General features: G+C 35.8%; 13 protein-coding genes across 13 annotated transcripts; all 13 read right to left on the minus strand.

Moving 5' to 3' along the window:
• Nucleotides 1-127: 127 nt before the first annotated feature.
• TM35_000072940 (single-stranded nucleic acid binding protein R3H domain-containing protein) lies at nt 128-1,777 on the minus strand (the record flags this gene model as incomplete). The annotated part of the gene is made up of 1 exon (XM_029023740.1): nt 128-1,777. The coding sequence occupies one exon, from the start codon at nt 1,775-1,777 to the stop codon at nt 128-130; it is 1,650 nt and encodes a 549-aa protein (XP_028884936.1).
• Nucleotides 1,778-2,181: 404 nt separating this feature from the next.
• TM35_000072950 (uncharacterized protein) lies at nt 2,182-2,760 on the minus strand (the record flags this gene model as incomplete). Its single annotated transcript, XM_029023741.1, has 1 exon — nt 2,182-2,760. One exon carries the CDS (start codon nt 2,758-2,760, stop codon nt 2,182-2,184), a length of 579 nt encoding a protein of 192 aa, XP_028884937.1.
• Nucleotides 2,761-3,161: 401 nt separating this feature from the next.
• Nucleotides 3,162-4,067, minus strand: TM35_000072960 (uncharacterized protein; the record flags this gene model as incomplete). The annotated part of the gene is made up of 1 exon (XM_029023742.1): nt 3,162-4,067. The coding sequence occupies one exon, from the start codon at nt 4,065-4,067 to the stop codon at nt 3,162-3,164; it is 906 nt and encodes a 301-aa protein (XP_028884938.1).
• A 561-nt stretch (nt 4,068-4,628) lies between these two features.
• Nucleotides 4,629-5,372, minus strand: TM35_000072970 (ferric reductase transmembrane protein; the record flags this gene model as incomplete). The annotated part of the gene is made up of 1 exon (XM_029023743.1): nt 4,629-5,372. One exon carries the CDS (start codon nt 5,370-5,372, stop codon nt 4,629-4,631), a length of 744 nt encoding a protein of 247 aa, XP_028884939.1.
• A 464-nt stretch (nt 5,373-5,836) lies between these two features.
• TM35_000072980 (calpain-like cysteine peptidase) lies at nt 5,837-8,944 on the minus strand (the record flags this gene model as incomplete). The annotated part of the gene is made up of 1 exon (XM_029023744.1): nt 5,837-8,944. One exon carries the CDS (start codon nt 8,942-8,944, stop codon nt 5,837-5,839), a length of 3,108 nt encoding a protein of 1,035 aa, XP_028884940.1.
• Nucleotides 8,945-9,654: 710 nt separating this feature from the next.
• TM35_000072990 (uncharacterized protein) lies at nt 9,655-10,686 on the minus strand (the record flags this gene model as incomplete). The annotated part of the gene is made up of 1 exon (XM_029023745.1): nt 9,655-10,686. One exon carries the CDS (start codon nt 10,684-10,686, stop codon nt 9,655-9,657), a length of 1,032 nt encoding a protein of 343 aa, XP_028884941.1.
• A 576-nt stretch (nt 10,687-11,262) lies between these two features.
• On the minus strand, nt 11,263-12,636 carry TM35_000073000 (mannosyltransferase; the record flags this gene model as incomplete). The annotated part of the gene is made up of 1 exon (XM_029023746.1): nt 11,263-12,636. The coding sequence occupies one exon, from the start codon at nt 12,634-12,636 to the stop codon at nt 11,263-11,265; it is 1,374 nt and encodes a 457-aa protein (XP_028884942.1).
• A 732-nt stretch (nt 12,637-13,368) lies between these two features.
• On the minus strand, nt 13,369-13,674 carry TM35_000073010 (uncharacterized protein; the record flags this gene model as incomplete). Its single annotated transcript, XM_029023747.1, has 1 exon — nt 13,369-13,674. One exon carries the CDS (start codon nt 13,672-13,674, stop codon nt 13,369-13,371), a length of 306 nt encoding a protein of 101 aa, XP_028884943.1.
• Nucleotides 13,675-13,853: 179 nt separating this feature from the next.
• On the minus strand, nt 13,854-14,246 carry TM35_000073020 (putative intraflagellar transport (IFT) protein; the record flags this gene model as incomplete). Its single annotated transcript, XM_029023748.1, has 1 exon — nt 13,854-14,246. The coding sequence occupies one exon, from the start codon at nt 14,244-14,246 to the stop codon at nt 13,854-13,856; it is 393 nt and encodes a 130-aa protein (XP_028884944.1).
• A 524-nt stretch (nt 14,247-14,770) lies between these two features.
• Nucleotides 14,771-20,332, minus strand: TM35_000073030 (putative cyclosome subunit; the record flags this gene model as incomplete). The annotated part of the gene is made up of 1 exon (XM_029023749.1): nt 14,771-20,332. The coding sequence occupies one exon, from the start codon at nt 20,330-20,332 to the stop codon at nt 14,771-14,773; it is 5,562 nt and encodes a 1,853-aa protein (XP_028884945.1).
• A 360-nt stretch (nt 20,333-20,692) lies between these two features.
• TM35_000073040 (uncharacterized protein) lies at nt 20,693-21,538 on the minus strand (the record flags this gene model as incomplete). The annotated part of the gene is made up of 1 exon (XM_029023750.1): nt 20,693-21,538. One exon carries the CDS (start codon nt 21,536-21,538, stop codon nt 20,693-20,695), a length of 846 nt encoding a protein of 281 aa, XP_028884946.1.
• Nucleotides 21,539-22,180: 642 nt separating this feature from the next.
• TM35_000073050 (uncharacterized protein) lies at nt 22,181-23,293 on the minus strand (the record flags this gene model as incomplete). The annotated part of the gene is made up of 1 exon (XM_029023751.1): nt 22,181-23,293. The coding sequence occupies one exon, from the start codon at nt 23,291-23,293 to the stop codon at nt 22,181-22,183; it is 1,113 nt and encodes a 370-aa protein (XP_028884947.1).
• A 424-nt stretch (nt 23,294-23,717) lies between these two features.
• On the minus strand, nt 23,718-24,803 carry TM35_000073060 (Zinc finger Transcription Factor family member (ztf-7); the record flags this gene model as incomplete). Its single annotated transcript, XM_029023752.1, has 1 exon — nt 23,718-24,803. The coding sequence occupies one exon, from the start codon at nt 24,801-24,803 to the stop codon at nt 23,718-23,720; it is 1,086 nt and encodes a 361-aa protein (XP_028884948.1).
• Nucleotides 24,804-25,126: the final 323 nt, after the last annotated feature.

Here is a 25,126-nt window from a genome sequence, read left to right on the forward strand (position 1 = left end):
TTGAACGATTCCAAAAAAGGATAAGAAAAAAAAAAAAAAAAAAAACCATCTGAAAGGATCTTTTCAGATCTCATAGTTGGTTTTTTTTTACCTTTTTTTTTCGCTGCATCCCCTCGTTCCCCTCCAATTACTGGAAGCTACGTAAATCTTCCCAAAGATCCTCATCAGTTCTTTTTCGACCACTCATTGGTCGTTTTCTCATCCGATCACCTTTCCATTGTCTATTGAATTTACGTCCAATACCACCATCACTCTCACCACTATCATCATAATCAAAATTTGGATTTGTATCCAAATCATCAGAAGAATTAGAAATCATTTCTACATTTACTTGACCCTTACGACGACGCTCTGCATCCAATTGTGCTTTCTTTTCTTTAGCATACAACATGCTCATCAATTCATCTGATGGAGGTTGATCAAGATTTACTTTTATTCCAACTGAGGCATTTTGTTCAGCATCTTGATCATCTAAAATTAAATCTACTGCTGTATTTACATCAATATAAATATGAGCAGTATTTCTAGATTTAAGTTCAACAACAAAACGAAATGGTGAAGCATGTGGCCTCTCTAAAATAGTTTTTTTAGATTTATTTCGTAATCGACGTTCTTCATTACTTAAAAAAGCCTGAGCGGCACCACCAACAAGAAGGTTAAGAGATTGATTTTGTAATAAAGATGCAAGACTTTCTCCATGACAAGTTGCAATAAGATGAACACCTCGTTGAGAAATAGACCAAGCTGCTTCAGCTTCTGAAGATGTAGCTATTTCATCTACTATAACATATTCAGGAGAATGATTTTGTAATATTTGTGTCATTATATTTCCTTGTTCTTCACGTTTAGCTACTTGAATACGACGACAACGACCTAAAAAAGGTAATGGAACTGGACTATCCCCTCCAATTTCATTTGAAGTATCAACAACCATAACACGTGGTTTTGAAATTTCACGTGATAAAGAAGCTGCAAGATCACGTAATAAAGTTGTTTTCCCAATACCTGCTTTAGATAAAATTAAAACACTACCTTTATGAGCTAAAGGAAGAAGAGCTCTAGCAACATTAGGTACAAATCTTCCTACACGAATAGTTAATCCTAAAGCTTCACCACGACGTCCACGCCATACAGAAACACGATGAGGAGTATTTTGAATACATCCTCTTCCATCATCACCAAAACGACCTACTTTATCAATAGTAAACTGAAGTTCACTAACAGATGGAGAAGGAAGTTGTAATACCCAATTTCCTCCTCTTATTTCCATTTCTTGACCAATATGAATAAAAAATTCTTCTACCTCTGAAGGTACAAAGGTTGGATGAGAAACTATAGTAGAACGTAAAGAAGGTGCTAACATAGATAATAAATGTTTAACTTCTGCATGAGATGTACATAAAGCTAATCCAACTAAATCTTTATTAATTATATGTTCCATTTTTAAAGCATCTTCTTTACACATAGCAGTTGCTAAAGATTGATGAAACGTTTTCCAGGCTTCACGTAAATTATCGTTTAACCATATAGCATTATCAGTTTGATATTGTTCTAAATCCATAATCTGACTTTTAAGATAATTAAGTGGCATAGCTGTTGGAGGTTGACGTTGTGATGCATTTTCTGGTAATCCTTGATCAGCACGCGTTAAATATTCTGTATTAAAACTTACACGACGAGATCGTATAAAACGTTTTGAATGAAAAGTAGGCCTAAAGTAAAAGAAAGATTCTTTTATTGGCCTTAAGGTAGATAGTTGACATCTTGAAAGTATCATTACTATCCCCACCAAAATTAACCACACAAAAACAACAAACTAGAAGCAGTACTACTAGTACCACTACTACTATTTCTAGGACTATCTTTGGTCACTCTCTCCTACCTAAAAATCTCCCCAATTTCAACTATGGAGAGCACACCTAAAATAAATGAAGAACAAATATTTAAAAAAAAAAAGAGAAACAATAAGAACAATACACAACATCAGGATTAGTATAAAGGGTTTATATATTACACATAGAAAAGTATTGGGAATTTTATTATTGATTTTATTCAAAAATTCCTCATCTTCATAAGATGGAAAATAAATTACGTTATTAATAATAATAATAATATTTATTATTAAAATAGTCAAAGAGAGACAACAAGAAAAAAAATTACACCAAAAATAATTCTCAAACTTCACATAAAATCATCATCATCTGGCACATGGTCTTGATTGGTACGCATTTTACTTGGTTCCATAAGAGATGAATAAGATTTTAACTCTGCTGCCTTCTTACGAGCTTCCATCTCTTCCTTTTCTCGTTGTTGCTTTTCTAGCAATGCTTTGCGTTCTTCTCGTCTTTCTTCAGCATCACGTTGTTCCCTTAATTCTTGAAAATCTACTCCATCCTTTGTTACCTTGGTTTTTTCTAACTTATTAAGAATAGCATTATTTTTCTTTTCAACAGTATAATAACGACGCAGAGATTCCTTGTGAAAACCCACCTGTCCAACATCCATGCCGTTTGTTTTTAAAAGATTACTCCAAGGAGTATATACCACTCGAACATGATCCAGTTTACATCCCTCAATACTATTTGCCTTAGTCAATTGACAGCATTCTTCAATCATTTCAGGGGTTAAGTCATCCATACCCTTTCCCTTAGGCAAACGTACATACACATGGGCACTACTGTGGTTATCCACATGGAACCAAACATCTTCAGGCCATCCATATTTAATAAGTAACTCATTTTCATACTTGTCTCGACCCATATAGCAAATAACTGATGGGTCAGAAGCAAGGGTGAAGTAGTAAACCATTTGTCTACCTTTGGTTACTTCACAATTCCTTTTCTTTATCTTCTTAAAGACCTCTCTTGTGTAACTAAGATAAGAAAAACAACAAAAAAAGCAAACCAAAAGAAAAAAAAAAAAGCAACACATAAAGAAAAACAGAAAAAAAGAAGGATGAATCCACAAACCCACCCCACCCATACACACATACAAAAAAAAAAAAAGAAAAAGATTACATACTTCACATAAATGCAAAACAAATACGAAAAACAAACCCCACGAAAAACTCTATACAAAAAAAAAAGCAATCAACGTAGAACCACAACGTTGACAAATAAAGAAAAGAAGGAGAGAGAAAATAACGTCCTCTTGTAATAATTTCAGTACGGCATTAAAGATATAATATTATATTCACGTCGTCTTGGTGTTGCACTACGTCCTCTTCCTCTTCTAATAATTTCTTGCGGATGGTTAATACTTTCTTGTCCCTTATATCTCTTCATATTACCATTATATGAACTTTTCTGGGACAATTTTGTAGAGTCTGAGGATGCGTAACCTACAGACCAATTACTCTGATTTCTATATTTAACATCAGGAGACTCATACGCATCAACACCAAATATAAAGTGAGATTCATGCCGATTTGCAGCAGTGTCCCAGTGATGTGGAGGCGATACCATTCTAATACCTATTCGTCTCTCTTTAGCACTGGCTGAACGTGGTGCAGGAGTATGACGACGACCAGTACGCAACGGTTTTTTCACCATAGGTGGTGGAATTAGACGTTCCTTTGGTGGTTCTTCCACTGGACTAAGTGAACCTAGTGAGAGATGACTACGTTTCAATGGACTTGGGGCTGATCGTGGTCTTGAAACACTCTCTTCTGGTTTCTCAAATGGTGGTTGCTTACATCTCTGACGTGAGAAACGAAAGGGTGATTCCTCCTTCACGGCCTGAGCGGCATTATCAAGGTGAGAGAGAGCCTGTTTTGGTGTTCGCCGCCGCACTGGTAGAGACTCGGGCTCCTCTGGGGTGACAGGGTTGCCGTTGTCGTATTGATCGGCCTCGCCCCGACGCTTGCCTGGCGGGGGCTGCCAGCTGCGGTCGGGCTCGTCGGGGTAAAGTGAGAAGGGGGTGTTGGGGAGACTCCGCTCCGCCAGGCGGGCCATCTCCGTTCGCCGGTGGGGGTGGGCGGGAGGCTCGCCGCCCATCGCCGCGAGGAAGAGGGAGCCGACCAGCTGGCGCCGACCGCGACGATCACAACCAGCTCCTGACTTCCGCATCTACATAGTAAAAGATAAAGAAGAAGAGGGAAAGATAGACAAAGGAAGATTGTAGAAAGAAAAAAAAAAGAATATGTACTTATTATCAGGGATGGTGGGGGGTGGGGAGATGGGGGAGAATAACTCTCAACGCAACATCTTTTTTTTTTTTTTACTGTTCGTATTACTAATATATTTTCTTCCCACTTTCCGTTTGTTCCCTGAAAAGCAAGAAAAATGAAAAAAAAAAAGCACTGGTTTCTGGAGACTAAATTACCAATAAGACGATTATATGCTGTCTCCCATCCATTGATATAGGGAAAGAAAGAGAAAGAAAAAATCTAAACAACAAAAAAAAAAAAAGAAACGGTGTGAGGAGGAGAAATACGTTAAATCAGATGTATTTGTAGAGACTATGCAAATATGGAGAATCATGTCTCCATAATAATAAAAAAAAATTTTGCATATTAAATATGTACTTGATCATTATCTCTTGAAATAAGAAAACAAAAATTCAAGAGAAATGTATACACACATACATACACACACACACACAGAATGATTCTCAAGAAGCTAGTAAAGCTACAATGCACAAAAATATCCCCATAAAGCCAATATAGTAGGAAGGGTAGCGAATAATACCCTAATAAAAATACTTTCAAAAACTCTTTCAGCATAATGCGAGAACATTCCAAGAAAAATGGCTATCAAGCCTGTTATGACAACAAAAAAGGCAAGTTGTCGGTGAATAATACGAAGCATAATACGATGTGAAACTGAAAAGCATCGATCAAATATACCATAATAAAGAGAAAGGCCTATAAATGTCTCCAAGATTTGAAGAATCTCACACAGCATACCTATTCGAGCATGCCATGTTACAAAGTGACTTTTAGAACGACGAAATTTACTAAATTCAATAATAATAATTCCAAAAGCACAAAATGCTTTAAAAGAAAGAGCATTATATCGATGATCTCGTAAAATATTACGACGCTGATTTATCATATGCAGAGGTCCTTGAAGTTCAACAATAGATTGTAGCAACTCTGGTAAAATTCCCATAAAAGCAATTGCCATTGATATCGGGTGATATAAGAAAATATCACTCCAAAAACCTCCCCAATCTCGTATAACTATTAGTGAAAATAGTAAAATAGCAAATAAACAAATTCCTCGACGTATCATCACACAAAAATTTGGGGTATACATATAAAAAACTCGGGGACCACCATCATGAGTTGAACCCAAGGCATGAGCATTAACAGAAGCATGTCGTCGATCCCCAAGGGTACTTATAGCTATTGCATCTTGAGAGTTTGCCATGTGCTTATTATAAGCAAATGGAGACTAACCTGTAAAAATAAAAAGATTATGTTTCAGAAAAAGAGACCCAGAGAAAATAATAATAATAATAATAATAATAATAATAATAATAATAATAATACAAAAAAAGAAGTCATACAGTCAATGGAAATAAATAACCATTACGGTATAATATTTTCAAAATTCAAAAGAGAAAAAAATCCAAGGTAGATAAAGACATAAATAATGTGCTCTGTACATTTCAAATAAAGAAGTATTTTGTATTTCCATTACATCAGTTGTTATACCTAAAATGCTCAAGCAGATTTAGGCATCCCCTTTATTTTTCTTTTTTTTTCTTTTTCTTTTCCTTCTCTCCAACTTTATTGTCTATCCTCATGCAGAATTCATCATCTCTCTTTCTTTCTTTCTTTCTTTCTTTCTTTCTTTCCTTTCCTTTCCTTTCCTTTCTCATTCATAATGCATTAACTTGTTGAAAGAAGACGAACTGTGAAGTCGCCACTTTCTGTAGAAACACTAATCGTACCACTTCCAATAGAACCAGCAGGTTGAAGAGAAGGTATAATAAGTAACGAATCCATTGGGTTCTTTAACCGAAGTTCACATTGAACCGCATGATGTCGAACATATTGTGAACGAATGATAACTCTATCAGCTGGTATTTGCCCTTTAATACCCTCACCTTGACGACCATCATTAGCCAATACAAAAAATACAATTGCAGGAGCATTATAACTACATTCTGTTATTTGCATACGTATAACAATAGTATCATGAGTATTAACTGGAAACATCTCAACTTGTGGATTTCGTGTAGCTTCATAGTAAGAACCACTTCCTTCTGGCCATGAAATGGAAACAATTTTCTTTTCCCAAACAGGTAAAGGTATAATCTCTGGAGTTTGAAGGGAACTCCATATAGTGTATTCAAGTTTAGCTCGTGAACCTTCAGGGTTTACGCAAACTATAAGTGTATAAACTTCACCAGGAGTAACAGTTGCTTCTAGATATACACAATCACCCATAGTTAAATTACTAGATGCCAAAATAGATTCATCACGCAAAGCTCCTACATATCTTGAAGGTCTATCTTTTATCATAGTAGACTTTACAAGGAAAATACCTAGAACCGTATCTGTTGCATCTACTGTATGAACTTTTACAAATATAGCTTCACCTTCAGAATTACGACCTCCATTAATATCAGAATAAGGAAATCTAAGGGCAACTTGTGCGTTATCATCTCCAGCACGATATTCTCCACTACATTCCACGGTTTCTTTAAATTCTATTGTATTCCAATGGAATGAAAGATTTTCTTTCCATACAAGAAAACTTGAAGTAGAGAATAAACGTATAAGAAATTTACCAAATACACCTCCCATATGTGAACTTGGAACCACCCAATAATTATCTCCTGCCTGTAAATTACCTTCAAATGAAATAGAATCTGTATAAACATATTTTGTAGATGCTATAACTTGTTCCGTTTCTTGTGCATAACGAAGCGGATAACGTTTCTTTTCAACGATATGAAGACCAAGTGATTCAATATCTGTTGGATTAAAGCGAGTATCAGGAACTGCAAGATTAATAAAAAGAGATGAATCATGAGTAAATTTAAGACGATAATGTGGATTGATATGCCAACGATATCCAAAGCAAGAACCTCCAGCACTATCTCGATCCCATTCACCTTCTATAATACGTTCATGAAATCCATTAAAGAGACGACAAACATGAACTTGTGTAAAAAGAGAAATAAAATCTATATAGGATAACCAACAGGATTGTTGATTTTTACTTCTACGTGTTTTATTATTACGAAGTGTAGTATCAAAATCCAAATTTTTACTCCAATGGGATATTTCATCACTCCAATCACTTTTCCATTCTTTACTTTTCCAAACACTTGAAACTTCAAGAAGTCGCATATCTTGTACCTGATGAACTTGAAGAATACGATAAACCTGAGAAGATTCAATCACAGGATGTGTTTTATTAGATGATCCACTTAACGCCACCATTAAAGATCCTGTACTGTAAAATTCAAGCATAGATATCCACCAATCATCTGCAGAAAAACTTTCATGATTTAAAAAACGAATAATACCTACTCCACCAGTTAAATCAGTTAAAAGTTTAGCACAACTTGTTTTTCTTGCAGTATTAATAATACTTACTCGATCATTTAATAGAAAAGTTTGTTTTCTAAATAATGTTCCAATCCTACTCCTTCTGTCCATCCTTTGAGTTAATCTATGTACCCGATAATTATCTCCAACAGAAAACTCAAGAGCAGGATAACCTCCATGCATTTTTGCAAGAGCTTTTTCTAAAATACAAGGCCAGAAATATTTTCCTTCTATTGGATGAGTAAATATAAACATATCTTTATTATTTACAGGTAGAAAGTCATCTACAATAACATATCGCCAAGCTCCATCAATATGTACTCTAAGAGCATATATACCATAATCAGGAGAAGATGAACAAAGTATACTATTGTGAAGAGTCTCTACATCTGTAAATACGGCTTCTACACAGGTAAATATCCATTGAAATAATTGAGGCACTTTATGTGGTAACATTAAACAATCTTCATCATCATCATCAGGAAATAATTTTGCCGATGGACAAATATCTCTCACACGACGCCAACCCGTAATTTCATACTGTACAGTAGCACGACGATGTATACTTACATCATCTGGAGCAAACTGCGTATCATAAAACCAACCATTTTGTTGTTCACATAATTGTGCTATAGTAGGAATAGGGTTTTCATCAAATAAAATTTCATGAATATTATGTGAAAAACATAATAAAGCAGCTTCTACATCTTGTGATTTAAGACGTTTACGATTTACATGAACACCATGTGATGTTGCTGATACGGATACAGATGCTCCTCCTGATATGGACATGATTGTACTTAATATGGGATCTGTTGGTATTCCTTTTATTTTGGATGGCATTTCACTAGATAATACATTATTCATTATTTTAGAAACCTCATGTATACCACCACCTCCTTTGATATTTGTGTTTTTTGTCTCTTCTGATAAACCACCATATTCCAAATCCATCTCAGCTGCCTTATCCTTAAGCAATCTATTTAATTCCAATTGACCTTCAATACCAATTAAGAGTGAGGTTCGTATACCCGTATCTTCCAGTATAATATATTCAATCACAGGATTAGTTTTGGCTAGTTGAAGAAGTAATGATCCCGCAGACATTGTTAAAGGATTATGAGAAAGATTAATGCGCACAACTGAAGGATGTTGCCGTAAAGCGAGACACAACGCGTCAATCGCATCTGTGTCTAATTTCTGTTCACTGAGATTGAGCATGCGAATATTTCGACAACAGCGTATAATCTCCAACAGGGGAAGTATACCCTTTGGGCCTAGAAAGTTCTTTGAGATATCAATAGATTTCAGACTATGAAACTCATCCGGCACATCACAGAGAATAGAACAGATCGCAGAATTCTTTCTACAGTGAAGTTCCAAACATTTTCTCTCGTAAATCTCCCGAAGTGAGAGTCCGGCATAGTAAGAAGTCATGTCTAAAGAAAAGAAAAAAAGAAAAAAAAAAGGAAACCAAAACAAAAAAAAAATGAACACAGTGTTCACCCCTAACCACACACACAGAGAGATAGACTTCTTTTGACTTCTTTCTTTCTTTCCTTCTCTGTATTTGAAACCAGCCATACAGAAAGAAAAAGAAAAAAAAAACAACAACATAAGGAGAGAAAAAGAGAGAGAGAGAGAGAGAGAGAGAGAGAGAGAGAGAAACAGAAGCAGAGAGATTTAAAAAGTATATTGAGAAATGAGAGCATGTAAGGGATACCGTATATGAAATACGGACGACACAAATAAATAAATAACCCTAGATTCACTCATCTAGAAAGAAACATATTTACTTACTTAGATACATTTTTTTTTTTGTTTTTAGTGTAAAGTAATACAATTTAAAAGAAGAAAATCACACACACATACGCAGATGAAAGAGAAAAAAAAAACATACAAGGAGACCTATTAAAGATATATATATATATATATATATATATATATATATATATATATATATCATCTTTTTTTTGTTTCGTTTGATTAAATGTCCTTTTTCTTTTTTTGTTCTTTAAAAAAAAACACACATACACACTCACACTCACATAGCTTGGAATGTTATCCTCACTTGATTCCAAAATTATCCACACACACACACACATACACACACGCGCGCGCGCAAAAGAAAAGAAAAATGATTGGATCTAAGGAGGTAGCACACCTGTATCATAACTACCTTTTGTTTCCATCGTAAGACGCCCTGATGCTCTATTCTTATCTAATCGCTCCCGTATTGTCTCTTGTGCCTCATACACAAGAAGACGTGTTGGACACTCCGCCACGATATTTAATTCATCCACGGATAAACTGCTTGTATTTAAATCCACTGGGCGTGTGGAGTCCGACGGGGCCACATCACCTGGCAATGGAGAACGTTTCCATCGCAGTAACACTTCTTTACAAAGAATGAGAACAAACACAGCATAGCAGAAGATGTTAATCACATAGGCACAGACAACACCTGGAATAATACACCCCAAGCGACCACTCGGAATACTTGGAATGATGTATTTATGAATAATAATAAGAAGTGCTGTTGGATTGGCGAGACGAAATATAATCCAACCTACAAAGGTAGCATATAAAGAAGCTGCGTAAGCCTTTGTGTTACTCATATCATTTTCCTCCAAAGTGGCTCGTGCGTGTAGAGGTAAATTTGTTGCCTCTACTAAGAGGAAACAAGCGAGAATAAACAAACCATACCCACAAGGGGATGCAAACATGTAAATCAAATAGGGAATACTTGCTACTATGTGATGAATAGCAAAACCCAACCATTGAGGTGGTCTGTATAATAATAAAAGCACCGTATCATATAAAAAGTATCCAATACTAATACAGAGAATTCCTTGTAAAAACGAGACATCGCCAAGAGGCTCAAAGTAATTTCCCCAATTCATATAAGCAATTCCACCAATAAGTGTGGGTACAATAATAATAGAGTGAATAATGGATATTGCGCGGGAACACACATCCGCCTGAAGGGCTAACGTCATCGTTAAGAAACGACGATAGTAGCTTGAAAAGAGTGACCAGACAAAGAGAAACAACATACAAAAACAAATAAATGCAAAAGTGATGCTTAGGAAGGTTTGATTCGCCGTAAGAGAACCCTCACCATTGCAGCATTCAACACTCGCATTTAATGTTTCAAAGAGCTTAGCATCATAACTCATTATTTTTAGCTTATTGAGAATAACAACTACTAAAGATTATAAAGAAAGAAATATATATATATATATATATATATAACCAAGAATTAAAGATGAAATTAATTCTACAGAAATCCATCCATCAAACAAACAAACAAACACACACACACAAAGGAAAAACAAAACTTTCGCAAAACAATAATAACAATAACAACAATAACAACAGAGATACCAACGAAAAAAAAAAAAGAAACAGATATATACGATGATTACCCAAAGAAAAGAGACCCCCTTCGTTTTCCATCTCTCTACTCTTCCATGTATAACCCCAATAAGACGTTTTTCTTCTGCTTTTGTACTAAAATATATTTCTATGAATGTGAAAAGATCTTTTCTTTTTTTCCTTTTCTCTCTTTCCCCATCTTTATGTTTCACCAAATTCAAATACCAACAACTAAACAAACACCACCACCCTTTTTACACCTTAGACCTCAGACTCCTCCCCTTAGTTGACATCTTCTTTACTTTTCCTCTCCCTTTGTGTGAAGTGAGTATTTTTTTTTTTCTCTTTTTTTCTTTTTTTCTCTTTCTTCTTCTTCTTTACGAGAGCTTATCTCTTCTCTTCTCAGCTCGGCTTCTTTCCTGAATGTGTAGGGCCACACGTGCAAGCCAGGCTGCGAGGGAAACCAATGCGAGAAAAAATACACACGAGACAATCCACAGTCGTCCAAAGTCACTTTTGCCGTGAAACTCGAGTGGAATAGCCGTCGTTACCCAAAGTGGTATCGTCGCTGCCCACAAAGCCACAATCAACACTGTTTTGATGATGCCAGGTCGTTGCCAATTCTGTTTACCACTCTTGAGATGATCTTCCTTCCTCTTATTATTATTATTATTATTATTATTATTATTATTATTATTATTATTATTATTATTATTATTCTCTCCAAGGGGTTCACAGAAGAGAAATGTTAGAAAGGGGAGGAACCACACAAAGTACTGCACAGTGCAGACCTTATTAAAAGCGACAAATAATACCGTCTGAATACAAAATGCATGTGCAATGTTGAAACGCAATTTGTAAGAGACAAGAAATAATACAATGGCTTGTGGTAAAAATGCCAAAAGTCCAGGAGCGTAATCCACACCTTCAATACCAAGATGACGACGAGCCATATTTAAATACATGAGAAGCCAATAAGGTGAGAAATTATGACGATGATCTTCACGGTAAACATGATAAATAAATGCCTCATCCAAGTATTGCTGACCAAACCATTTATAACAGATAAAAGTAGGAATTAAAAATGAAATAACCGCCAAAATACCACAAAGTATTACTACAGGAAAAACTCGTATGATTCGTTGAAGAATACTTTTTGCCTCCATTTTCTCCCATACGCCCAATACCAAAGGAAGAGCATAAATAACGGGATATATTTTGAAGTGAATAGCAAAACCAAGAACAGAAGCCGCTTGGTAATACTTTGATTGTGCAAATTTTGCTAATACCATAAGGCTCATAAAAGTAATAAGCATATCACTATTTCCTCTAGTAGAAACATTTAATACAATAGGGTTAAATAGGATAAATAATGATACCATCCACTTGGCACTTCGCTCTGTCGCAAATGTAAGCAATACTTCATAGCAATAGTATGCAGCACCCAAATCACATAATGCAAAGATGAGTTTCCCCATTGGATTTGCCACTAACACACTTGGGAGCATCAACACAGCGAGGAATGGAGTATAACGGAATGTAGTACGATCAAAAGGAGATCCTCCCATCCACATCTCACGAGCACCATCCACAATAATCATGTAATCAATATCCGTATACTTCACACGAAACCAGCGGTCGTGAAAGAAGGCGTAAATGATAAGAAGTAGACGTAATACAGCACCCCACCAGACGAGACGTCCAATAGGAATACGATCCATCCTCGTTAATTTAGAGTTCTGCAGATCCATTTTTAATATTCCTCTACAAATATATATATATATTCTTTTAAATTTATTTAATCTATTTCTATCTCTTTCTCTCTCTTTATTTTTTATTTTGTGTGTATCAGTACAAAAGAAAAAGAAACCTTTCACTTGCCTTTTTCCAACTAGAAGTACACCCACTAGCACTCCTACTGTTAATATTAATAATAACAATCATCAAACCAGAGAAGGGTTTAAAGGCAAGAAAAATAACAAAAAAAGAAGAAAAAAAAACAGAACAAATTGAATTCCTTCTACAGAAAACCCTGTAAGGGAAACAATAATAAAGTGAACACAAGTAAATTGAGAAATCCCTCAGTTTCTTTTTTTTCATGCAATATTCCTCTTCCCTCTCTCCTCTTGATGAAGAGAAGGAAACAGAAAACATTTCTCAAGTAAAATGATGAGAAAGAGAAAGAGAGAGAAAAAAAAAAGAAAAAAGAAAAAAAAAAAAAACAATGCAGCAAAAGAAGATAATGTAGTTTATATTACACATGCTAATATGTAAGAGGATCAAAAAAAAATGATAATAATCCAAACAAAAGAAAAACCCACTCCTAACGTTTTCCCTACAATCAAAGATCATTCTCCTCGATCACAGTGTATTGCATTGTGTTTAAGAGAAATTTGGCCTGAAAAGAAATAAAAAGAGATAAATAATAAAAAAAAGAAGAAAAGAAAAAGAATACATAATCTAAAAGTTTATTTCAGAAGAATCTAATAATTCCCTTCAATCCAGTTCTTCTCCAAAGAGTATGTTTGTGTACAAATTATTGAGTTACCTTCAATGTTAGGTACTCCATTCAACACAAAATAATACACATCCATGCATTTCTCCCATTCCTCCTTCTCTAATGCATATGTGATCTCTGGATGGTCTGTATTCTCAGTCAACATAATGAACAAAAGTGTCGTTCTTATTTTTCTCTTTTCTCTTTTATTTCTCCCATTTCTCTGTATCACCTTATTGCCATTATTGTGTGAGTTCTTCTTCTTCTTTTTCCCTTGTGTCTTTGCATACATATTATGTAGACGTGAGGTGGGGTGAAATAGAATATCATAAATAAAAACCTCTGGAATAAAGTAGTCATACAAAGAAGATTAATTTATTTTCACTCTACCTTCTCTTTTCTTCTTTTGTTTCTTATTGTTTTTTTTTTCCCCCTTTCTTTCTTTCTTCCTCATTGTTGTTGTTTTTCTATTTAATCCTGTGCCGATTGACTCAAACGCTGAATGATAAGTTCCTGTTCCTCTTCTACTTTACGAAGGGAGTTGTACTCCACCACATATCGATCCAACTCTGTCTGTTTTTCACGCAGTCGCACTTGTGCCTCCTGCACGGTGCGGAATCTTTCCTCCGCCTCACTCTCCACAATATTGCGAGATCCAATGGCCTTCAGTTTCTCCTCTTCAATGGCCTTTCCAAGTTTCTCCACAATCGTCATGGTTTGGTTGACAATACTCTTGAAGTCATCCATGCGGGTGGTGAAGCGCTTTCCAACCTCAATGGCCTTCAGCAACTCGTCAAACTTCTCCGGATCGTACATGCGAATAGCGCCATTGGCGTCAAACATCACAAGTTTATCATCATCCATGATTTTTTTTTTTTAATAATAATAAAGGAGGAAAAGAAAAAAAAAAAAAACAGATATGAGGGGGAAAAAAAACTGAAATAATTTTCTTTCTCTTCTCTTTCTTCTCTACCTTTTTCTATCAACTAGTTCTTCTGTGCTTTTTTTTTTATTTTTATTTTGTTTTTTTTTTCTCTTCTTATTTGAGAGATACTTGAAGAGACTTAGAAGAATAAATCATAAGAAAAAGGAAAAAAAAAACACCCACAGTATAAACAATAGTCATGAAACATTTATCATTCATTTTCACCCTTTTGTGGGTATTTTCCCTTTTTCTTTTTTTTAAAAAAAACTTGGAAACAGCAACTTTAGAGTTCATTGCATCTTATCTCTTTTTCTGCAAAAAAAAGTCATCAAAATAATAATAATAATAATAATAATCAATCTTCATCTATATGTATATTGGTGGTTCTTTCTTTATTATTTCTGTTATAATATAAAAAAAAATCTTTTTTTTTTCTTTTCTTTCTTGATTGTTATTCCTTCACTCAATCAACATATTCCACACAGCAATTCACCAGTTCTTCAAGTACTTGTGGACGAAGTAACAGTTGCTGATTCATACGATATAATGCAAATAAACGTTGACTATGCCGCTGCAGAAGTGGTTCATATCTCACTAAAGCCTGCGGTAGTAAAGCGATATTCCCGCCAATACCGTGAAAATGTAATGCCTGCGAAAGCCATTTCATCACAGCGGAAACAGAGAAGCCAAGAGAATCCGCAGATCCACTCGCGTCTGTTACCACGACAGCAGCAGCACAAGACTGTAGAGACTCTGTAATTGGGGCAAGTTCCATAGCCGCATCACCTCCATTCGTGAGAGTCTGCACAAGTAAAACAGCCGTGCTGTAGAGAGATTTTTGCATTAACAGAATATCTGAAAGAGGATGATGTAAAGAAAGTTTTCCACAACGTTGTAAGAGTCCACCATAACGTCTTTCTAATGTACGTCGCAGATTCATAACGAAATCTAATGAAAATTCTTTTTCTGAAGAACCAAATTCTGTTAAGAAACTTTCTTGTGATGCGAAGAGTAAATTCACATTATCAAGAATAACAGTAGCTTCAATGGGTCGTGGTCGTTGTTGTGGGTGTTCACGGAAAAGACGTTGAATCCAATTTACAACAACTTCTTCTCCAGGGTAACGAGAAGCATTTCCATTATGACTATTATGAAGATTCTTTTCCAAAACCCTAACTACTATACCTCCATCACCAATAATATTTTGATCACCATTATAAATAGTAAGATTATAATGTTGAGCACTTCGAATTTCAATTTGAGATACCGTACTCGTATCTGGTAAAAGACAAGGGGTCACCATACGAACAGCTTGATCTTCTTTTCCTTTTGGAAGTGGTGTCCATAACTCTCTAACAACATTGGAAGGTTCACTATGACTAAGTCTACCGCGATGAACAATCACACGAATAGGAACAGAAACAGATCTATTTGTGAGAACATCTACAGTTTCAATAATACGTGGAACTACAGCTAAACAATAAAGATGACGTAATGCTTGAAGATGCATCTTATTATCAGAAGCTGTTTCTGGCCAAATAGGATAAAAAGCCATAATAAGTGAAGCTACCGAATCTAAAGAAGTTGAAAGTGTTAATTGACCTCCTCCAAGAAAAAGTAATCCAGTAGCCATAGAAATAGAAAGATGATCTCCATATTTTACATTTGTACGTTTATAAAGTTTTTGTAAAAATGCTAAACATTGACCATCTCCTGTACCAGCCATAATAAGAGATAAGGCTACACTACAAGCAGATATACATGCTTGAAAAGCACCTGTAGTACGTTGAATAGCTGTTATAACAGCTCCTGTACTTCCTATAAATCCTTGCATAAACCCATTTAATTCACTAAGTACAATAGATTTTCCATCCGCATCCATAGATCCAGCAAAACGTATACCTAATGCTAATATTGAACCTGCTAAACAATGACCAAGATTCATCATAAGATAACGAATTTGAGCAGGTGCAAGTCCACTTTGTTGAGGATATTTTGCAAGACGTAAAAGAGATGAAGGAATACTTCGTCGTAACCATTCTCTTGTGGGTTCAATACTAGACCACATAATAAGAGAAGACATCATAGAACGTAAAAGACATAATTGAGGATATATACCTTGTAAACCTACCAAACGATTAGGTGGAGCTAATTTCATAGCCATAGAAGTATCATTTGTTTGTAAATAAATTAAACCAAGAGCCATGATAGCTCCAGGACTAGAAACTCCAACATTAAAGCAATCACCTTCAAAAACACGAGTACAATGACTTCGAAAAGATTCTTTTGCATTTCTTGCAAGAAGAGCTCGAGTAAGAAAATGTCCACTATCAGGATTAATTTCATTAAATGTTTCAAGTCCTTCACATGCTGATGGAACTGCCTCACGACGGGCTCCTTCCATAAATTTTAATAAACGATTTTCAACATTAGGAACTCCATGAGAATTTCCAGTTCCTAATAATAATAAACCCAAACTAAAACCTGCTCCAAGAGCATATCCTTCTCGATCTCGAAAATGTTCATCCGATGGGAGACGTGAAATTTGAATAAGAAGCATTTCAACTAAGAATGCATCAGGTGATCGTTGGTAAAGAATTCCTATAGAAACTAATGCAGCTGTTTGTACATCTAAAGAAACTTCAATATCTTCTGTAGCAGGGGTAAGAGACTGTACATGCATAGATAAACAATTAAAAACAATACTATTGCATGTCCCTCGAAGACTACAACTAAGTCCTAACATTACAGCAATTGTAACAACTTCTCGACCAGAAAATTGTGATTGTGGTGATACCAAAAGAGAATAAATATCTGTTCGTTGAAGAGCTTTTAAATGTCCTAATAATCCAGCTGCAAGAAGTAATCCAGATCTTGAGGCAGGACAAGGTATATTACGTGTTTGATATAATACCCAATGACGTTTAATAGTTTCTTCCTCTTTTAAATTTTCATTACCACGAAAATTTGGTAATGGAAGGAAACGTAATCCTGCTGCACATCCATTATGAAAAGATGGCCATATAATATTATCTGCAATAGCTTCTTCTGAATTATTTGTTATCGTAACTCCATCACTTGTTCGTCCCTCAAGGTTAAGACGTGGAATAGGTACACTATCTCGTACTCTAAAATTTTGTGTACAAAGTGTAAACATACCACGTCCAACTGGTAATGCGGTTGCACGTTTTGTAAGTGTATTTAATAAATTATAAATAGCATCTGCAGCATCTACTTGACTTGGTAAAGGAATAGGGGCAGCGGTATTTAACATAGTTTGTACAATATCCACACGAGAATCTCCCCAATGTTTTGGGAAATCTGGTCGCATAATAACTCCATCATCATCATTTAAAGTAGCTCGATATTGTCGTCCAATTGCCCGTTCTTGTGCAGCTCGCAGAACATCACCTGCGGGATTTGCATATCGTGCCAATGTAGAAGGACGTTGAAGACGATCTAATCGACCAATAATAGCATTAAAATCATCATCCCATGTATCTTCTGGATGATCTTTCGCAATCGCTAATGCTCTTTCTATTGGCTGGGCAACACCCACACACAACTCAGAGGCTACAAACTTTGGATCCACATTATATTTTAATAAACCTCTACATAAAATATACCACCAACGTGAGCTGAGATTCTGCAGTGGTTGAGGGGTATCAAAACAATCCACTAACATAAAGAAAAGACTATTCGCCATCGCAAGAGGAGATGTTGGATTAATGCCTTTCATAGCCGGCCAACCACCAGAGACACGGGCTTTTCCCTCAAGTACACGTTGAAGAATAGTATACAAGACAGGAGGAACTCCACTCAATACCGCTTCTGTGGAGGATCCCGCATGGAAAATAAAACGTTCAAGTAATACATTTTCTGTTAATGTACGTTGAAAGAATGGCGGTTGGGAAATAGTTGAAGGAATAGTAGAAGAAGATGAAGAAGATAAATCATTTGCCTCAGGAACACACAAACAGGTAGAGTAGTAGCGAATATAAAGACTCCATCCCATTAATTGAGATAATCGAAAGTTAAGATGTGCCAATGGTTCAAGAAAAACCCAAAGACGTTCTTGAAGTTTAAAACTTTCACAAAGAAGATGTAAAACAAAAAGAGTCATCCCACATTGATATAGTGACCATCTTCCCCCAATGTTAATATTAGATAATCTCACCTGAGTAGAATCTTCTCTTTCTTGACTACGTAGAGGGTGTGAAGAAGAACGTCCATGTAGTACATCTGCCGTTAGAAAAAGAGGATCAATAAGAATATCACATAAACGAACTTCCTTCTCATCATGTAAAACATCTAAAGAGTCTGATACCCTTTCTGCTGCAGTACCACCAGTATTATTATTATTATTATTATTATTATTATTATTATTAATACTAGACCCTGTCATACTGGCATGTACATAATCTTTAATCAATTCTAAACATCCCGTTGCGAAATCTTCAAAATGTCCAAGACGTTTCTTTTCCCATGCACGTCGAAGTAATTCACACTGCATAGAAGCCACACATTCCGTTTCTAAAACGGGTTCAAGTGCTTCTAAAATAAAGTGAACAAGTGGATGTTGTTCTTCAAAGAGTGAAGGAAACCCTATCATATAGGATCCATAACTTTTCCCTTCAGATGAACTCTTTCCACTATTTTTTGTATCATGACTACTATGGGATACGGTTTGAAAGGCAACAGTTGAACCTGCATGATATAAAATACCCTCCAACCTCACATTCTCTGGAAGTAAATTTGCAATAGACATTGTCGCTATACAATTAGAAGAAGAAGGATGTCTTAATAGTTCAGGTACATGATAGAGACTAACATGATTTACTTCTGGATAGTGACAAACCATAATAGGCTGCATCATAGATGGACGTAAACATGGAAGTACTAAAGGTGGACAATTGGTGGATAATGTAAAAAGTAATTCCAAATTCCCTTTTCCAGTTCGTAAATTAGGTGTACGTACAATATGTAATACACTATGAAGTGCATCAAAAAGAAATAATGCTTGTACAGAAGCCTGTGAAGACTCCGATACCGTGACAGAGACAGAAGCTCCCTTTACACGTAATTGTGGTATATGTAGACGTTGTGGCCACCATATCCAAAGTAATGCATCCAAGTGATCTACAATAATAGTAGTGGCGAGACAAACTTCACTTCCACGTACCGCTACAGCCATTAATCGTCCATCACAGGATTGAAATTGTGTGAGTGTCGTCGCATCTATTAACGCATACTTTGACGTTATATTAACAACAGTGTTGTTACTATTATTGTTATTGTTATTATTGTTATTATTATGGATATGATAAGAGGATGACACCATCGTGACGGTAGGGTTGAGAGAAAGACTTGTCAACATTTCACAATCCCCAAACGGGACGTAAACAGGTTTTATAGTCAGTTGAGAAGCCATCCACCACATATCTGCAGCCTCATTAAATACAAATCCTCCCACTCGCAACATCTTTGCACATGTACCACGAGAGGACTGTCGACTACCGTGAACAAACACACCACGTAAACCAGGCACTACATGTGTAGGACTGATGTTCTTAAGAACAAAGTGAGTCACAGAAGCCGGATGGGCCGTATTATATGCAGAGCAAATCGTTAAAGGATGATGGGCAGTGTAATGACTAAGGTGATTCTTTGGCTCATCTCGGTAAAATACACATAAATACTCTTGTAATACTCCATAAGTACTATTAATATTATTATTATTAATATTAGTATTATTATTACTATAAATGGCACTGGAGTGCTCATCTCTCCTTTGATCTGAACTTCTCTCACCACAAAGACTTCCAAATGTTTCCTCTCTTGAAACCCCAGCGGTATTCTGTTCATTCTCCCTCTCATTTAAAAGAAGAGGGAAACGTGTGAGAAATGCCCACTTTATATTTCGCTGCGATGTAGTGAAGTAAACCTCATTGTGGTGTAGAACTGAAACATCACGCACACCATCCAACTGCTTCTCACCAACTCGTATCGTGAAGGCACTCTGCATGGCCGCAGAGGACTAGACACAACTAAACCCCCCTTCTCTACACTAATGTAAACAACAAGAACAACAAGAACAAGAAGAAGAGTTCAAAAGAGAATATATATATATATAACACCACATTCATTATATCCATTAAAGTTTTACATACATACGTATACACAAATAGAGATATAGTGAGAGGAATACTGTGACAAAGAAAAATAATAATAACAACCAAAAAAAATGGATAAACGCAACCTCCCCCCAATGGTGTATCCTCTTATCTGAGGCAACAGGCAAAGAAAGAAAACAAAACAAAGAAACAATAATTAGAAACAGACATAAAGACCCCTTAAAAAAAAAAAACACTTTAACTTATCAACACTACGATATAACTATCTGGTCAAAGTTATACATGCCAATGTAGTCCACTCTGTCAGAGTAGAGTGGAACCCACATCGAATCTGTATACAGAGACAACTGATGAGAAAAGAAGGCGTTATAATCTAACCAAAAAAACTCCGGTTGCCGTCCAGGAGTAAAAGCTGAAGGTAAAATAAGTTCACATGTGCGGCTCTTCTTCCTACTACTTTTCTGTGATGTCGGTGATGTGAGAGTATTATGTGAAGAGGATCCTTTCAAGTCTGTGTTCATTAACATCAGACGATTAAGATAATGCCAGAGAAACACAAGGCGAGTATACAAGGAATCCGTAGATGTAAAAGAACGCCATTGTCCATCCATGTCTACCCAATGTACATCATAAGAGATATCACGTATTGGTAATGGTCGTTGCATAAAAAAGAAAAATAAATCTGTTTCCTCAACAAACACAACATTCATTACAGCAGAAATATTCAATTTATTCATTACACTAATAGGATAAAATGGAACTTCTTCATTTGAAGAAAGTTTTAAATCCATTTTTTTCCGTTCCATCTCTGTAATCCAATGAGAAGATTTAAATTTCATACGTTGCGCAAACTGGAATAACTCTGTCTCCAGTAGATGTGAATAACGTCTCCCTCTAATATCACATTGTGGTGATACTCTTCCACTATTATTATTATTATTATTATTATTATTATTATTATTATTATTATTATTATTCCCAGCGGGAGATGAGAAATGCGATGAGGAGAGACCACGTCGTGCCAGAAGGAGAGTATGATGACGACTTGACATTCTCAAGTGAAGGAAGAGTCGAAGGGTTAAGCCAAACGCATACATGAAGAGAGAGAGAGAGAGAAAAAAAGTCCTATTCAGAATAAAAGAAAGAAGAAGATAATAATGAAGAAAAAAAATCAAATAACAGAAAGAGAACAGAATAAATAAAAGGGGAAAAAAAGAAAGAGGAAGGTAAACTGCATACAAATATGCACCCAAAGACACAGAGAACTATGCACTACAAATGGAAACAGCGAATAATAATAAAAATAAAAAATAACAATTTAGTCAAGGGAAAGAAAAAAAAAATCAAAGCAAATAACAATAAAAAAAAAAGATAAATTATTTTGTCACACTGACCATAGTCATCATCATCATCATCAACAACAACAACAACAAGAAAAGAATTTTCTCGTATTCTTCTTCTATTTGAAGGGAAAAAAAAAGAAGAAACAAATGACGCGGCGTTATTCTGTTTCTTTTTTTTTTTCTTCTTCTTTTGTTTCAAGATTCTTTTCATTTCCCTTTCAGCAAAACCAAAGAAACAAAGAGAGAAATATTCTCATTCTTCCTCAATAACTAGAGAAGGAAGAAAAATACAGCAAGGAAACTGTGTACATTAAAAAAAAAAAAGTGTAGCAAGTAGTCAATAATAATAATAATAATAATAATAATAATAATAATAATAATAATAACTCTGTCAATTTACGGAATTAAAAGTTTTTTGTCTAGTATATTAAGCACGTCGCTGAGTTCCACAAAACTTTCCTGTATGTGAACGGTATCGCATATTTCCAAAAGCTCATGAAGCTGATCATCCACACTAATCATATCATTCTCATCCCCCGATTGAGAATCGGAGCCGAGAGCCGCAAAGGTCGGCACAGACACAAAAGAATACCCGCGAACGGCGGGAGTTCGAGTTCCATGACCCGCCACAGCAGCCGCCGCCGCCCCCAATGAGGGACTTGTGAAGAAGGAATGACTATCGTTTATATTAGTGGCCGCATGTGGGAGAAATATCTCAGGAATCGCAAATGGTGGACTTCTAAAGAATTTCTGTGATATTCCCATTTGTCCAGATCCCATAGAACTTGGAAGAGGCGCAGGTGCAAAGTGCGGCGTTGGTAAAGAGCGACCACTTCCCATAGAGTCTGATCCCTGTGCTGCTGTACTTCCAACATGGGGTTCAACAAGATAATCTGTCTTCACATTCACAGCAGTTGAGTGTGTTTCATTGGATATATTTACAGGTACAGCTTTGTTCTTCATAAAGGTTCGCCATAAACGATTGTACGTAACATTCACACCTAATAATCCTTCTACAGCCCATACCTGTTTTGTACAACTATCTAATTCAAGTTTTGGAAGTTCCTCATTTTCCAGAACTAATTGCAATGAAACATCATCAGGATCTGTATCCATAATATCTAAATATAACTCATGAATACGCAAATATGCATAAATAACACTTACAAGTGTTTTTAAAGAGGCTTCATATTGTTCATTTAACATAACACCCTGAAATGCAATAGAAGAAGGTGTTAAGGTGGAGTTTATTATCGTCTTTGTAGTTGTAGAACGGAAATCTTGAAACTTCCAAACTTCCGCTACTGATCCTTTCACAGACACCACGAGGTATACTGGAGATGGTAAACCTTTTTTGCACCGGTGCTTCCGTAGATCCTCCTCATCCTTCTCATAAGCACCATTGTCCATCATGTGTAGATCACCCCAGCGGAATACTTCATGTGCCATTACGCATCTTCTACCGTTACGCACAAGGCGAATAAAATTTAAGATGAGAGCATCCTCCATATCTTACTACTTGTTTTTTTTCTTTTCTTTGTTTCGTGATTGGCTCTATTGGTAAATTATTTATGATTACATTAAGTTATTATTTGTGTTTCATAACCAAATTACAAAAAAGAAGAGCAAAAAGAAAAGGGAAAAATAAAAAAAATCCATTCAAAGAGAAGTGAAAATTTTTTCATTACAAAATACTTCTAAAAAAAACAGAACAACTTTATTTAATTATGGTATACAAGTAATTCCTTTACTTTTCGTATCTATTATACGTATAAATGTTTTTTTTTTTTTTTTGTTTCTCTCTCTCTCTCTCTCTTTATTTTACCACACTTATCGTCACAACCAAAACGAGAAGAACAACTGAAGAAAAAAACAACAACGTGGAAATTGAAAGCAGATGTAATTATTAACTTGATTTTTTCTTTACTTTCGGTCACTGTTCTCCATCTGGTATGATCTTGTTGTTGTTTTCAGCCCGAGCTGCACGTATTTTCACTATTTCTGAAATAGTCGGTACCATAGGGTAGTCGGGTTCAGCATTATAGTTAATACCATCATTGCGTTCAGAAAGAATATCACCACCAAGTACAACAGATGAGATAAACGCATCCCCGCAAATTACGGGAATAAGTTCCTTATCACCCATTGGTACTAAACGTGGAAGAATGTGATGTGGATTACTGCGTAAATGTGTTGTGAGTGAAGATGTAGAAATATCATGACGGCACGCCTCTGCTGAATCGGATTCATCACAGTAATGATAAGGGCAGACATTACGGGCAACACACTTTCGAACGGCATTCACAATTCGTATGATATCATACTCATCCCGTACACCATCATGTTTCCGCACAGCAGCGGGAAAATCAAAGGCGTGAACTTCCATCATGTGATGTACACAGTCCAGTGAGGATGTATCACACAGAAGACAGAGAGCAGGTTCCTCATCCCAATCACCATCTTCATCCTCCTCATCATTTTCCTCCGCCTCATCATGATAATTCTTATTCTTATTCATATTATCATTACTATTATTATTATTATTATTATTATTATTATTATTATTATTATTATTATGAGAACTACCTGCGTCTTGTCCTTCCTCTTCATTATCATCTTCACCTTCACCTTCACTGTCACCGGAGTCTACTGCTGCCACACAAAAGGGCGCCAATGAGGGAATCGTATCAACATCCCAATGACTATGGCTCTCCTCTTGTAGATGAGACATCCACGTGGCTTTATCACCGCAGTCGGTTTGACAGACTGGACAGTGAATCCTTTCATCACCAGATGGGAACAGCAATCCCCGCAGGTGTGCGAGAAATCCCTTCAAGTCTGCAATATTATCAAAGTGTTTGATGTGCACACCGTGTACATTCTCATAGTGCTCCATATTCCTCTCTTCACCCCGCACCCGCTGCTGACAAACCACACAATCCATATCTGCATTAGCATTCCCCCGGTGGCGAGCCAAGATCGCCTTACAATGTACACGCAGTGCGATCAAATCTGACATTTACTCTCGATGATACACACTCACACCCCTTTCAATTTCCCTTTGTTGTGCAGAACCGCTAGAAGAAAAGAAAAGAAAATGAATAAAAGTACTTTCAAATAAATAATATTTAAAGACATCCAGAAAAGGGTAGTGAATGAGTACAATAAAAGAAAACAAAAAAAAAAACTGACAACTAAATGATAATAACAACAAATCCAAAGCAAATAAATAAATAAAAAAAAAACAGTCACCAAGAGAATGCACAAGAAAAATTTGCAAAACATAAATATCTCGGTCTTTTTTTTTGTTTTATTTTTTTTAACATGAATATTTCTTCATTC

The sequence above is a fragment of the Trypanosoma theileri genome (genome assembly GCF_002087225.1).
Source record: "Trypanosoma theileri isolate Edinburgh chromosome Unknown TM35_Tth_7_V1, whole genome shotgun sequence".
Taxonomy (NCBI): Eukaryota; Euglenozoa; class Kinetoplastea; order Trypanosomatida; family Trypanosomatidae; genus Trypanosoma; species Trypanosoma theileri.